This window comes from Trifolium pratense, linkage group LG3 (assembly GCF_020283565.1).
Source record: "Trifolium pratense cultivar HEN17-A07 linkage group LG3, ARS_RC_1.1, whole genome shotgun sequence".
Classification (NCBI taxonomy): Eukaryota; Viridiplantae; Streptophyta; class Magnoliopsida; order Fabales; family Fabaceae; genus Trifolium; species Trifolium pratense.
This window is the reverse complement of record NC_060061.1, coordinates 49650977-49665001: the sequence shown is the minus strand read 5'-3', so window position 1 is coordinate 49665001 and position 14025 is coordinate 49650977. Positions and strand designations below refer to the sequence as shown.

Genomic DNA, 14025 nt, shown 5'->3' with positions numbered 1-14025 from the left:
TGGGTCAAATTTTAATATTTTTTTTGTCGAAATCTAAATTATCGAAGTTCATTTGCCTGTGAATAAAAAAGAAATTATAAGGATAGAGACATATAAACTACGTAGAAAAGTATAATTAAGGAAAGAGATAATTGTCCCTTTTGAAAATTTACCATTGAATTTTATTTATTTATTTTAGATTGAAGAAGTATTTTGGTCCCTCACAAATTTTTTACGGGACAATTTAATCGCCGACAAAAATAAAATCTAAATTAGTCCATCACAAAATTTTTACGGGACAATTTAGTCTATGACAAATGACATTATATTAGAATCTATTAAAATTGCATAAATCAACATTTTAATATCTATAAATACTTTTAAAAACTAGATTTACTACATAAAATCATATTTGAGGACTAATAAATGAAATATTAATTTGTAATGTATTTGTTCCGATCCGACCTCAAGTCCACATCTCCGAGAGATTATCCATTTTAGGGTTAACCCGTCACGATTTTTGCCCTTTGTAGAGAAAGTGTCTCGTTGGTTTGAAAGTTGTGGACGTTGTATATAAATTACCCTTGACTTCAATTACCAAGCGATGTGTGACTATTTTAGCGTATCCGAAACAATATTTATCACATCGATACATTCAAACCCAACGAATGTGACAGTACATTCTAGGATCAACATTTTGGTATGCCTCATTAAAATATTGTATCTTTTTTGAAAGGAAAAAAAAAGAAAGGGGTGTCTAAATGCACCAGTTCAAAGGTAAACTTTGCTATATTTGCAGTAAATTTTTTTTTTTTTGGTACATTATTTGCAGTAAATTTTAATAAAATGTTTATATATTCTTTTTTTTTATTAATTATAAAATTTTAATAAAATGTCATTTTAAAGAAATGTGCATTAATTGAATATGACAGTTACAAATAATTGTAGTTTTGAAACATGAACATGGACTTTACCAAAATTGGAAATGTATGCAGATTTGTGTTGTGTTAGAGTTCAATCTACATAGTTTTTTTTTTGTTTTTTTTTTACACAATCTACATGTTGAATTAAATGAAAAAATCTACATAGTTGAATTAATGAAGGGTACCTATAACTCAAATTAAAGTCTAAGTTTATACGTACGTACTACCTTTTTTTTCCACAAAATATTTATTAGAGTTGAAAAATATCATTATGAACACTTAATACTCCTTCTTTTTATAAGAAACACTTTGAAAAAATTACACATACCAAGGAAACACATTTAACATAGTTATTTTCAATTAATACTCTTATAAATTTAAATTTATTCCATGTATACCCTTATTTAATTACTTTTTATTCAACTAACTTACTTATTTTTAAATTCTCACTCATAATAAATAAGGGCATAAGTGAAATTGAACATTTAAACCATTTGAAAATTGGTCAAAGTTTCTTATAAAAAGGACCAAATTTTTTTCCCAAAGTGTTCCTTATAAAAAGGACTGGAAGGAGTATTAATCTACCGTGAATGTTGACTTTTTCTCTATTTTATTTTTTCACTTCTTCTCTTCTTCATTTTGAAGATTTAAAAACACACGTTATCATTCCAAGCAAATTATTTGCATCATTCTTATGCATGCATGATAATAATTATACAAATTACTCAGAATTTAGCATGAGAATTATAAGTATTAGGGAAATGGGAATCTGACTTTGAGGTGCCCGAATATTTACAACAAATCAAAGTATTAAGTTCAACTCTATTACGTGTTTTTTTTATTATATATTGCCAAAGAAAAAACTGAAAAAGAAGAAACTAATATTTAGGGTGAAGACTTTTCATTGACAAGCTTATCATATTTTGTTAATTCTGATTTAGCAAAAAACATAAATTAAATTGTCCTGAATATTTGCAATAATAGTATGTGTAATAGTAAAACATGCTATAATATAAATGAGATCAGTAACAGTTTGAGAATCTTAAATAACTCTTCTACGTATATGACATGGTCAAAAATTACCAAGGAAAAATAGTCAAACTTTTAAACGTGAAGAAAATTATGATTCAAAAGACAATTTATAGAAAAGTATTTCTTGTGCCATAATAAATCATTTACTGCCTAAAAACTTTTATACTTATTCTATATTTTTTTAATAATTTTTAATTTAGAAAAGATTCTATAAAAAAATAATTATTTAAATAGGTAATTGTGTTTGTAATAGGTAGAATGTCTCTAGTGCTTAGAATTTTAATATTTATTCTTGAATTTATTCTATAAAAAATAATTAAAATTGTCTTGTAATGTGATGATATATTGTTTTCACTTACAAACATACTTTTAGACCATTTTTAATTCAATATAAAACTCTTAACGCATTCCCCCCACACCCGCGCAACATACAATAGCAAAAACCTAATAATAGACTATTCAACAAATCTTTGAAGTGACTTTTATATTATTTTAAAATTTACGTTAATTAGCACTCTAACGCAAATTTACAAAACCATATATTATAAGTATTTCCACTTATAAATATATTTTTAGACCATCATCTCTCATTCAATCTGCAGTACTTAACATTTATTCATAACACAACTATGCAAATTAAACTTGCTTATTGCATTAGCACTCAAAAAAATATAGGACCATTGTATTTGTGGTTGTACATCCTTTCCGTACTCAAAGCCACCGAATCCATGCATCATGCATGCGTTTCTACAGCACATTTACACATGTATATTGCGTGCTTGCAAATAATCAGAGTCCACTTTGCGACTTTATTATGTTTTCTAGTATAACTTATAGCTTAGTCTTCTTCTTAAACTATTTTCAAGGATGGAATATTCTTAGAATCGAAATGATCGTAAGCCTACAAAACTAGTTTGTAAGGTTCATATTATTTCTTATTTATAAACACATATTCAGCACTATTGGGTTTTGTGCATCGATATAAATGATGGGTGGCCCGATAACAGGTGACCAACGGATCTTAGAGATCTCTGATACCATTTTAGATTTGAGAGTTGGGTCTAACTTAACCCTACAAATTCGACTTGCAAAGTGAGGATTGTTTCTTGCTTATAAACTCGTATTCATATATTATCTCACATTAGATGTGTGACTTCTTTATCAAATATAACTAATTATATAAGGGTATTGCTAAATGTGTGGTATAGGATAGGTATTCTTTAGAAGTGTCTGATTTAGTTGATATGTCTAAGTTTTCTTTTGATGTTTAACACATTCTTAGTTTACTAAAAAAAAAAATCCATTAAAGTTATTTTTTTTTTACAACAAATCCATTAAATTTTAATTCCTATTAGTTGGTGATATTAATTTAAGTGTAGTCTCTGCATTTTATTAAAATTAAAAACGTGCTTCAATTAAATTAAGCTTCGAACATGGATCAATTAAATTTTGAATCTAACCTCATCATCTGTTTGTGAGAGTTTAACCCTAAAAAAAATTAGATATTCGAACAAAGAAATACCAGTTTAAAATCATTGTCATAGTATAGTACTTGTTTAATTTCGATCCATGTGGTTGTGGCTGCTCATGTGTTCTTAATTTTATTATTTGGCATTTCGGATGCTAAGGTTTGTGCACAGATTGGTCACGGCAGCAGCAGGACAGATTGGATAGCACATATAAATGTAGCAGTGTCTGCAAATTTTTATATTCATTTCGTAATGTAAGATAATGGGATTGTCTGTCCTTTTAATTATGTGAATAATAACACATGTACGATAATGGGAGTATATACAATATTTAGTCAACTCTATAATTATTATACAGCATAATTACACGGAAATTAATATGACAAATATTCTATTAACCCCCCAAGTCAAAGTATTCGGCTTCAACAAGATTGCGAATCTAACACGATTCAGAGACAACATTGGCAACACCCTTGTATTCGGCTTCATCACTAGAACAAGAGAGAGTAGGTTGCTTTTTGGAAGCCAATAGATAAGATTATCACTGAGAAATACATAGATGTAGAGCTTCTGGTGTCGGGACATCCACCCCAATCAACGTAAGTGTAGGAGATAATCTTTGTAATGGGGGATGGTGATAAATGTAATCCAAAGTGTATGGTACCCTTCACATAACGCGGAATGCACTTGAGAGCAAGCATGTGTTACATGCGAGGGTGCATGCATGTGAAGACAGACTTGCTGAACCCCATAAGATATGTGTGGTCTAGTGAAGGTTAGGTACTGTAAAGCCCCTGCAAGACTCTGATATAAGGAGTGATCCTCATAAGGTGTGTCGGAGAGGTGTTGAGTTTCTGCTTGGTGTCGATAGGGGGTGGCAAATGGTTTGCAGAATGTCATGCTAGCACGTTGGATGATCTCGGAGGCATATATGCTTTTGACTTAGAAAGATGCAACCATGGTGACGAGATACAACAATATCCAAAAAATCAAACAAGTAATCAACTGACTCAGACTCTAAACCACATAAGACACACATAGAAGCACCAACACCCATATGACACCACGTTTCCAAAATGTTCCAACTTCAAGAAGTCAATACCAAATAATTTCTTGTAATTTTATTCAATATGGATGAAAATTTTATCCGCCAATATATAAGTATCACTATATCATCAACATAAAAATCAAAACAAAATTTATGACAAATTACACTTATACTCTTATACACCTTTGGCATAAATAACCCACATATTACAACACTAGTAAAATGCCACAACAAACTTATTACCACTTCTATAAACTTTCATCATATTTGAGCTAAGCGATTAATATCAATAGGATAAGTATCTGATTCAGATTGAGCATTGTAAGCTCTCTTCCCAATTACAGTGTTGCCAACCTCGGTTGGATGAAATGCATCCCAAAATAGGTGCTCATTCCTATTACTACATGGGGTTTGAAGGGGTAAACATGTAATTTGACCATTGTTTCTTCCTACTCCACAACATCCAGTATTTATGTCTGTTAAACCTGAAAATTACATACATGGAAAAAAAAAGAGTGAAATTTGTGTCCAAAAAATGAGTGAATTTGTTTCAATGATGTAATTTTTTTTTTTTATCTTTTATATATATCTTTAACAGAATTCTCTTTATTTGTAATTATTTTGTTTGGTTAGAGTGATTACTTATTTAAAGTTGAATAATTATTTTTAAAAATTTAAAAAGGTTTTAAGTAAAAATATAAATATCAAGAGAAAAGTGTTTCAAAAAGTAATGAAATTTGGGTAAATTAGAAATTTAAAAAATCTTGATCAACCAAACTTTAAATTTTGAAAGAAAAAAAAACCATGGCACAATACGCAAATTTTGAAAACATAAGGACCAGTCTGCAAAATTTGAAAAAACTAGAGACTAAAATTGATATTAACATTTTATAAATTTTATATAATAAAGAAGGAATTTCAAAATATAAATTTTTAGGTGATATTTGAAACCAAAGGTATCCTCGGCATCCGCACACAACTGCGAAGACTAATTTTTTCGATGATTCATTTAAGAGGTTGATCTCTCCCGACAAATGATTTTCCATACACATTAGTCGAAAATCGAACTTAGGATCAAATGGTTATGCAGCTCAAGTATCTACCACTTATATCACACTATGTTGGTTGAAGAAAATATTTTAGGCAGAAAATAGTTACCAAATGATGATGGATTGCTTATGATATCTTGAAAGATACCATAAGAATTTATATAGATGAATCTTGCATCAGGAAACTGGTTGTTGAGTTGATCAACAAGAGATTTCAATCCATTGTTGAATAATTGGTTTGCAGAATTTATTCTTTCAACACAAGTGCTACCATCTGGGCTATTTTGGGCCAATTCATTTGGGCTGCAACCTATTTGACCAACCCCAAATAAAGCCATTTTCCTTGCTCCATAGTTATACAGGATCTAAGTCACAAACACAACAATTAAACTTCCAATAGCATTAGTAATTAAGATTATAAACCTCATATTGACAAAGGCAAAAAATTAAATTAGCTTTTGCACAAACATGGTCCACCAATCATATGTTTTTTTTTTCTAATTTTTTACTATTATTATGAAAAAAACCAATTTATAGGGAAAAATAACCATTTTGATACTGTTAGTATTTTTTTACTATGTTATTGGTACAAAATTTCACTTATGTTTAGTGTGATTAACATCCGCGGAAGAACTTTTGATGAACACAAGGTGAATTTTCTCTTCACAATCATTTTTTTTTTTAGAATATAAAGAGTCAATGATTGAACCCCTAACCACTTATTTAAGGGACTCGAATTGTCTTATCATTTGAATCGATTTTTTGTTGGTGGTACCATTAGTCATTTGATCAATAGTTAAATAAATTATTAGTTAATAAAAAAAGTTATTTTATGTCATTGAAAAAGTTGTAGTATATAACTAAATATATAGAGTTAAAAAAAGAAGCTAAATATATTTAAAATGAAATGGAGAAAATATATAGGAAAAATTGGTATTTCTTGTATTTATGTATGTATGTATTTTTCTTGAGTCAAAATATGTATGTATTTTTATTTAAAAAAATATAGAAAATCTAAGGATACGATAACATCAAAAAATTTGATAAAGAAATTTTTTAGAAGTCAAATAACTTTTTAGCTAAACAAGGTGAAAGAGTGAGAGGTAAACAGAGAAAAAAAAAAGAGTGTAATTAGTAATTAATTACCCTGAGTTGTTGAGCATATGCTTCAATTAGAACATCAGCAAACTGTTGTGGTGTATATTGTCTACTACTAGGATATGCAGGCATGAAATAATTATTAAGGTAATCATTGCTACCTAATCCAATGGAATAAATACACTTGCTAAGATAATTTGCAGCTGTGTTCTCATCTCCAAGCAAATTTATCACTTGAGATACTGTCTTTTGGTAATTTTGTACCTGCCCACTAAAACTAATACGATCTCCCTACAAAGTTACAAAACAAATCAACAATTTTAGAAACTAATCATGTACTTAGCTACTTCTCTGGTCTTAATTATGGCTAATGTTATGTCCACCGTGGACAAATCATCTACCGAATATGAATTTTACGAAATTCATTGTTGGATTGATAGTTTATATCGTATAAATCATCCATAAATTTTTTAAATTTTTTTGAAAATCATTTGATATGTTATTGAGACCCATCAAGATTTACGTTATTTAATAAACCGTTAATCTTGATGTGTCTCAATAACATATCAAATGATTTTCAATTTTTCTAAATTTTTTTATGGATAATCTATATGATATAAACTTTCAATCCAACGGTGGATTTTGTAAAAATTGTATTCGTTATAATGTTATTCATGACTGGTCCACCATGAACCACTTGATCAAGTGGTCCATATTAGAATTTACCCTTAATTATAAGTAAAAGTTTATTTTTCAGATTTATTGAATAACCAACGTATATGATCTATGATATAAATAAGATACACTGGTTATTAAATGAATCTAAAAATAATTTTTTGTGTATAATTATGTGGCACAAAATTTAGCATAGAGAAAAAAATGGTACTAGTTGTTGTCCAGTTTCTTCTCTGATTCCAGCAGCAGCAGAAGCATAATTGACTCCTTGGAGTATTTCTTGGTCTCTGGCTGTTGCATAGGCAGATATGTAGCCCTCGAATCCCAAAAGCTCAGCTGTCAAATTTCAACACAACATTTATACATACATGTTTACTGTGTTATAGATACGAAGATTCTAACGTTATTTAGCGGTGTGGGTGGCTAATCTCCACCGAAAAATCAATAGAGCATTTGTGATGAATTATCCTCTTCCAACTAAATTTTTAAATATGCAAGCGTTAAAAATTGAACCCTTAACCACATGTCTAAAGGATCCAAGTATCTTACTGCTTGAACCTATTCATTGATTGATCTCAGGTTCCTATAATATTTTTATGATGGAACCAAATTGTGATTGCAAATTAAAACCTCACATGTTAGCTCTTAATTAAAGAACGACATAGACCAGGTGACTATCTTAAATTGCAAACTAAATGAAGTCAAACAATAACATGTGTTTCAAATTGGGGTTAGGCAGTAGGCACACGAGTGAATAGGATGGAGACAAAATGCACAGTCGTTATGGTATAATGCTTAATCATATTGTAGTATTATTTTTATTACGGTAGCGGCAACTAATCTCTCGAATATTGTAGAATTCAATTGGACGATGAATTATCCTTATGAGTTTCAACTCCATTGTATGTTCAAGTTTATGATCAACTTGAAACAATTTGTGTCAATTATGCTTGTCCGTTCCATTGTATTATTGTTGATGGATGCAAGTTTCAAACCACAGACATTATGGTCGAAGAAAAATCTTCAAACCAAGAAGCCATGTAGAAACTGGTCATCTCAACTAATAGTTGCTCTTATTCTCTTAGGTTGGTAATGATTAATTTGTTCACCGACAGATGTACACTCTACTTCATAATTTTAGAATTGGGAGTTGAGTCTAACTCGATATTACAAAACTGACTTATAAGGTGAAGATCATCTCTACACCACCAAAAAAGACATATATAATTGGATAGTGCTAGATAATATATTCGGGGCAATGATTAAGGAAACAAAATTAAAAGCTACTAGTATTCGGTCCACTGAACTGGTAAAATTTTAAAAAATAAAAATAAAAAATTCAATACATTAAATACACTACTTTCAAAATTATAATACCATTTTTTATTTCCTTAATCATTAACGCGAAGTATTGTTTTCCATTTTCCATATAAATTTTGTCAAAAACTAAACATTCCTTCAAAATTGACATCAATCACAAGAATTTGATTTAAATTAAAATAAACTCACCAATGACATCAACAGTAGTTTTCCCATTAGAGAACCTTCCGGTTGGACCACCATCAAAATCAATCCCATAAGGAAGGTAATTAGCTTTGGCCAAAGAATTGAGGTTGTTATTGTTCCCATTATCTACCAAAGAGTCACCAAAAATGAAGTAGCAAGGTACTTGAGGTTCAGCTCCAACCTCACTAAACAAACCCAAAACCATAACCATTACCACTAAATTCATAATCCATTTTATAATAAAAAGTTCTCTAGATGCCATTGAAGCAAGAAATTAAACAACAAATTATATAAGATTATAGAATGTGATATGTGTGTAAGTGAGTGAGTGAGTTGATGTGAAAGTCTTGAAAGGAGACAAATATATAGTTGTAGAAAGGAAGCAAATATGCTAAGTTTTTAGCTTTTACAGTTGGGGGGATACATGTTTTTGTTAGGAACATTAAATTCATGGTCCGACATAGTGTGGAGAATTGAGTGGCATTGTCGGTGATTTTAACATGCATGATAGTTAAGATCATATCTTTATCCAAAATGTTAACACAATAGGTTATATTGTTGAGATCTATTTAGTACGAGTTAAGATTCGCATTAGTCGGAAGAGTTGATGTTGAATGTACTGATAAATCGGATGACTCATAAATCTAATGAATTAAGGTTTTTGTTGATAGTATAGTGTCAAAGTAGTCACTTATAAGTTGCTCAATGTGTCGATTCAACTCAGTGAGACCTATAAAGTAATTTAAAGTGGCACTAAATATGAGGAAATGGAGTAAAATGGAGATTAATATCTACATGAAATTTTAATAAATTTGAAAGAAATTGTATTGAGAAGTAATCTATATGGAACTCGAGATAGGTAGGGATTACAATAGTTATTGGACATGTTGTCTACCTACAAAATTAACTACGATATATAGAATAAAAACTCAGCATGTATACGGTTAGGTGTATCTCTGGGTACTTTAATATTAGTCTCTCCCTATACATTATAAACTACTTATAATCAACTGATAGTGTACCTAATGTTCATTAATTGTTTTGTTGGAGATAGACTCACTGTATTACTTTCTACATACATTAAACATAATATGGTCATTCTCATTCTCCGCAGTAATTTACTCCAATCCCTAATGCCTTGCCCCTCTCCCTCCAGTCGGGAGCTAAACCCGGGGAGTGAGAAGAGAAGAAAGGGAAGAATTAGCTAAAAAAAAAAAAAAATTCAATCGTGTTAATGTTAAAAACTCAAATACCAGGTATTCTCCGAAGGGTATGGATTGCACAGAATACTCTCAATTACCGAAGAGGATCATTTCTCCTATTCACATTGTTATTCCAAAATCCATGTGCATTGTCGGTGGAATCCTTCAATGTTGGTAGATAGTAAAATTTATTATATACTAGTACTATCAGGCGGATTCTAGCGTGAGTGAGGCAGTCATATCTCTCATGGGTGAGAGACTGATTTTGAACCAATGGATGAATTGAACGGCTGTGATGCGGTACCTAGAGAGAGGAAAATTTATGCGGTCATAGCAGTTGAATAATTCTATTAAAAAGGTTATATTATTTTTTGTTTTTAGAATATGTACTGAAATAGTTTCTTCCTGCAAAACAAAGAAGAAGAAGAAACTCAAGGTGCAAAGCAAGACCCAAAAATATCAAACTCAATATTTCTTCAAACTTTCTTCTCACTCTAAACAACATCAAAAGATCAATAATAAATCTAAATCTATGAAGAAAAATATCTGATTTGATGATAAGAAATTAATCTCTTTAATTTATATTTTCCCCTTTTCCATCTCACTCTAAACATCTGAATCTTGCAATCGTCTCCTTTTCATTTTGCTAAGGCTGTGACAACCATTTTTTTTTAATTTAATGATTTTATGGTTTTTGTTTAGATCTTGATTTTTTACAGATTTGGGGTTTGGAAGAAAGTGGAAGAAAACATATTTTCCATGTAGAGAGTGATGGAAGTTGATGAAGTTATTGGTGGTAGTGATGAAGATGATGAATAAATTGTTTTAAATTTTTGTTTTAAATTTTTTTTTCTTTTAGAAAAATGAATGTATAATTAATTAATTAATCTATGTGACACTAAATAAATAATGAAAATTCTAATTCTGGGTTTTAAGTTTTAGAACATCTGAGTCAAAATTAAAATAAAAAAATGTATTGTAAATGATTTTTATGATGTTTCTGATAACTAATCGTTATTTTCGACGCTAAAAATGGCTTGAAACCGTCGGGTTTAGTATTGGGTCGCGGGTTAAAATAATCCGGCTGAAGGTTGAAGATAATGATTAATTTAACTTATTTTAATCGACGTTGTCATAATAAAACATTACTTAGCAGACAAATATTGCTAATAAGATAATGTGTTGTAGCGGCTAAGAACACTACATGTAAGCGTGATGTCATGCGTTCGAATCTGTTCTCATTTGTTTGTGAGTACAATTAGGTGATATTCAACGGTTGGATTGATTAAATTCAAAATTTTCAGTCAAAATCGATAATTGTATTCAAACTTCATGACACTTTCATCAAAACTAGATTTATGATGAGTCTTTTATTACAATCTTTCTATTCATTCGGAGTCCGATCATCAAAATTCTTTTTCTCATTCGTTTGTCAGTACAATTAGGTGATATTTAACGGTTGGATTGACTAAATTCAAAATTTCAGTCAAAATGGATAGTTTTATTCAAACTTCCTAACACTTTCATCAAAACTAGGTTTTCGATAAGTCTGTTATTACAATATGTCTATCCATTTGGAATCCGATCATCAAAATTCTTTTACTCATTCGTCTATTAGTCCAATTGGGTGATATTCAATGGTCGGATCGATTAAATTTAAAATTTTCAATCAAAATCGATACTTTTATTCAAACTTCATGACACTTTCATCAAAACTAGATTTCCGATGAGTCTTTTATTACAATTTGTCCATTCATTCAGAGTCTGATCGTCAAATTTTTTTTTTCTCATTCGTTTGTCAGTCTAGTTAGGTGATATTGAACGGTCCGATCAATTAAATTTGAAATCTCCAATCAAAATTGATAGATTAAGTCAAAGTTCATTACCCTTTCATTAAAACTAGGTTTCATATGTGATTGTTATTAGAGTAAATAAATTTTTATCCCATTGCAAAGTATGCAGATTTGTTTTACCCCTATAAATAAAAATTTATAGGCTTAAAATGCATTTTTGGTCCCCCTATTTTCAAAAAAATGAAGTTTTGGTCCCCCAATTTTAAAAATCAGTTTTTTAGTCCCCCTATTTTCATTTTTTTTTTAGTTTTGATCCCCCATCCTATTTTGGGGTTTATTTTGTTGATGTGACGTTGTAACTAATGATGTGGCAACATTCATGTGGACAAATTTAATATCCATGTCATTATTATATATTTTTAAATTCAATAAAACTTTATTTATAAAATATTTTAATTATTAGAATTATATATTCAACTAAAATAATAATTGTTAAATCTTATAAAATATGAAATTTGAAACCCTAATTATCAAACCTTCAACTACTAGAATTTTATTCACCATCAGAGAGAATCATTCCTTATGGATTTCATCAATCCTATGGTTTCCGTTCAAACTCAACAATTTATGGATTTTTAAAAACGAAAAAAAATTAGAGATGATTTTGTGTTTCAATAGAAATTACTCATACTTTTTAAACTATCTATGACTTTGGATGAGTTTGAATGAAAACCCAGAAATTATTTTAAGTTTGAAGTTGAATTCTAAATTGGTTTTATATAAAGTTGGATGATGATGATAGTTGGAGGTTCTTGAAACACAAAACTTGCTTTCAATATGCAATTGTTTGATTTGAATCAAAGAAGGACCATGTCCATGTTGTGATTGTTTGTTTTTTATTAGGTTTAATAAATTAGAGGTTGTAAATTTTAATTTTTTATTTTAACGAGTTTACGATGATGATATGATGATGAAACATGATTATTTTGTTTTTTGGGTTGGTAAGAAGAGTAAGGATAACTGAATAAGTGGATGATGATAATGAGAGCTATGGATTGTTTGGTGTGATTTTGATGTTTTTGAATTATTTTTTGATTGATTTCTTTTTAAAAATACTATAATTTTAATAATTAAAATATTTTATAAAATAAGTTTTATTGAATTAAAAACAAATAATGACATGGATATTAAATTTGTCCACGTGTACGCTGATATGTATTAGTGGGAATGCCACACCACATCAATAAAATTAGCCTTAAAATGAAATGGGGGATCAAAACTCAAAAAAAAATTAAAATTGGGGGATTAAAAAGTTGATTTTTAAAATAGGAGGACAAAAACTTCATTTTTTTGAAAATAGAGGGATCAAAAGTGCATTTAAGCCAAATTTATAACCCCCGCAATGCGCAAAGTATGCAGATTATTTATTTAGTGTCACATAGATTAATTAATTAATTATACATTCATTTTTCTAAAAGAAAAAAAAATTTAAAACAAAAATTTAAAACAATTTATTCATCATCTTCATCACTACCACCAATAACTTCATCAACTTCCATCACTCTCTACATGGAAAATATGTTTTCTTCCACTTTCTTCCAAACCCCAAATCTGTAAAAAATCAAGATCTAAACAAAAACCATAAAATCATTAAATTAAAAAAAAATGGTTGTCACAGCCTTAGCAAAATGAAAAGGAGACGATTGCAAGATTCAGATGTTTAGAGTGAGATGGAAAAGGGGAAAATATAAATTAAAGAGATTAATTTCTTCTCATCAAATCAGATATTTTTCTTCATAGATTTAGATTTATTATTGATCTTTTGATGTTGTTTAGAGTGAGAAGAAAGTTTGAAGAAATATTGAGTTTGATATTTTTGGGTCTTGCTTTGCACCTTGAGTTTCTTCTTCTTCTTTGTTTTGCAGGAAGAAACTATTTCAGTACATATTCTAAAAACAAAAAATAATATAACCTTTTTAATAGAATTATTCAACTGCTATGACCGCATAAATTTTCCTCTCTCTAGGTACCGCATCACAGCCGTTCAATTCATCCATTGGTTCAAAATCAGTCTCTCACCCATGAGAGATATGACTGCCTCACTCACGCTAGAATCCGCCGTACTATCATACTACTAACAAGCTTCTAACCAAAACAAATAAATACAACGTACTAACAAGTAACAAGCTTGGATTAATTCCAGTAGTTTCATTATTGTGTACTGAAAGCGAAAAGTCGAGAATCCTTTGTT

At 29.6% G+C, this 14025-nt stretch overlaps 1 protein-coding gene across 1 annotated transcript; it reads right to left on the bottom strand.

Annotated features, from left to right (window-relative positions):
• Positions 1-4498: 4498 nt before the first annotated feature.
• On the bottom strand, positions 4499-9141 carry LOC123917489 (GDSL esterase/lipase At1g29660-like). The gene is made up of 5 exons (XM_045969230.1): positions 8783-9141; positions 7485-7609; positions 6647-6889; positions 5610-5865; positions 4499-4936 (listed from the first exon to the last, which is right to left on the bottom strand). The coding sequence occupies exons 1-5, from the start codon at positions 9039-9041 to the stop codon at positions 4713-4715; spliced, it is 1107 nt and encodes a 368-aa protein (XP_045825186.1). The 5' UTR covers positions 9042-9141; the 3' UTR covers positions 4499-4712.
• Between the last annotated feature and the right edge of the window lie 4884 nt (positions 9142-14025).

Coding starts and splice junctions, on each gene's coding strand:
- LOC123917489 (XM_045969230.1), bottom strand. CDS start 9,041: ATGGCATCTAGAGAACTTTTTATTATAAAATGGATTATGAATTTAGTG. Junction 7,610..8,782: donor AACTACTGTTGATGTCATTG/GTGAGTTTATTT, acceptor GAAATTTGACAG/CTGAGCTTTTGGGATTCGAG. Junction 5,866..6,646: donor CATATGCTCAACAACTCAGG/GTAATTAATTAC, acceptor TTTGTGACTTAG/ATCCTGTATAACTATGGAGC.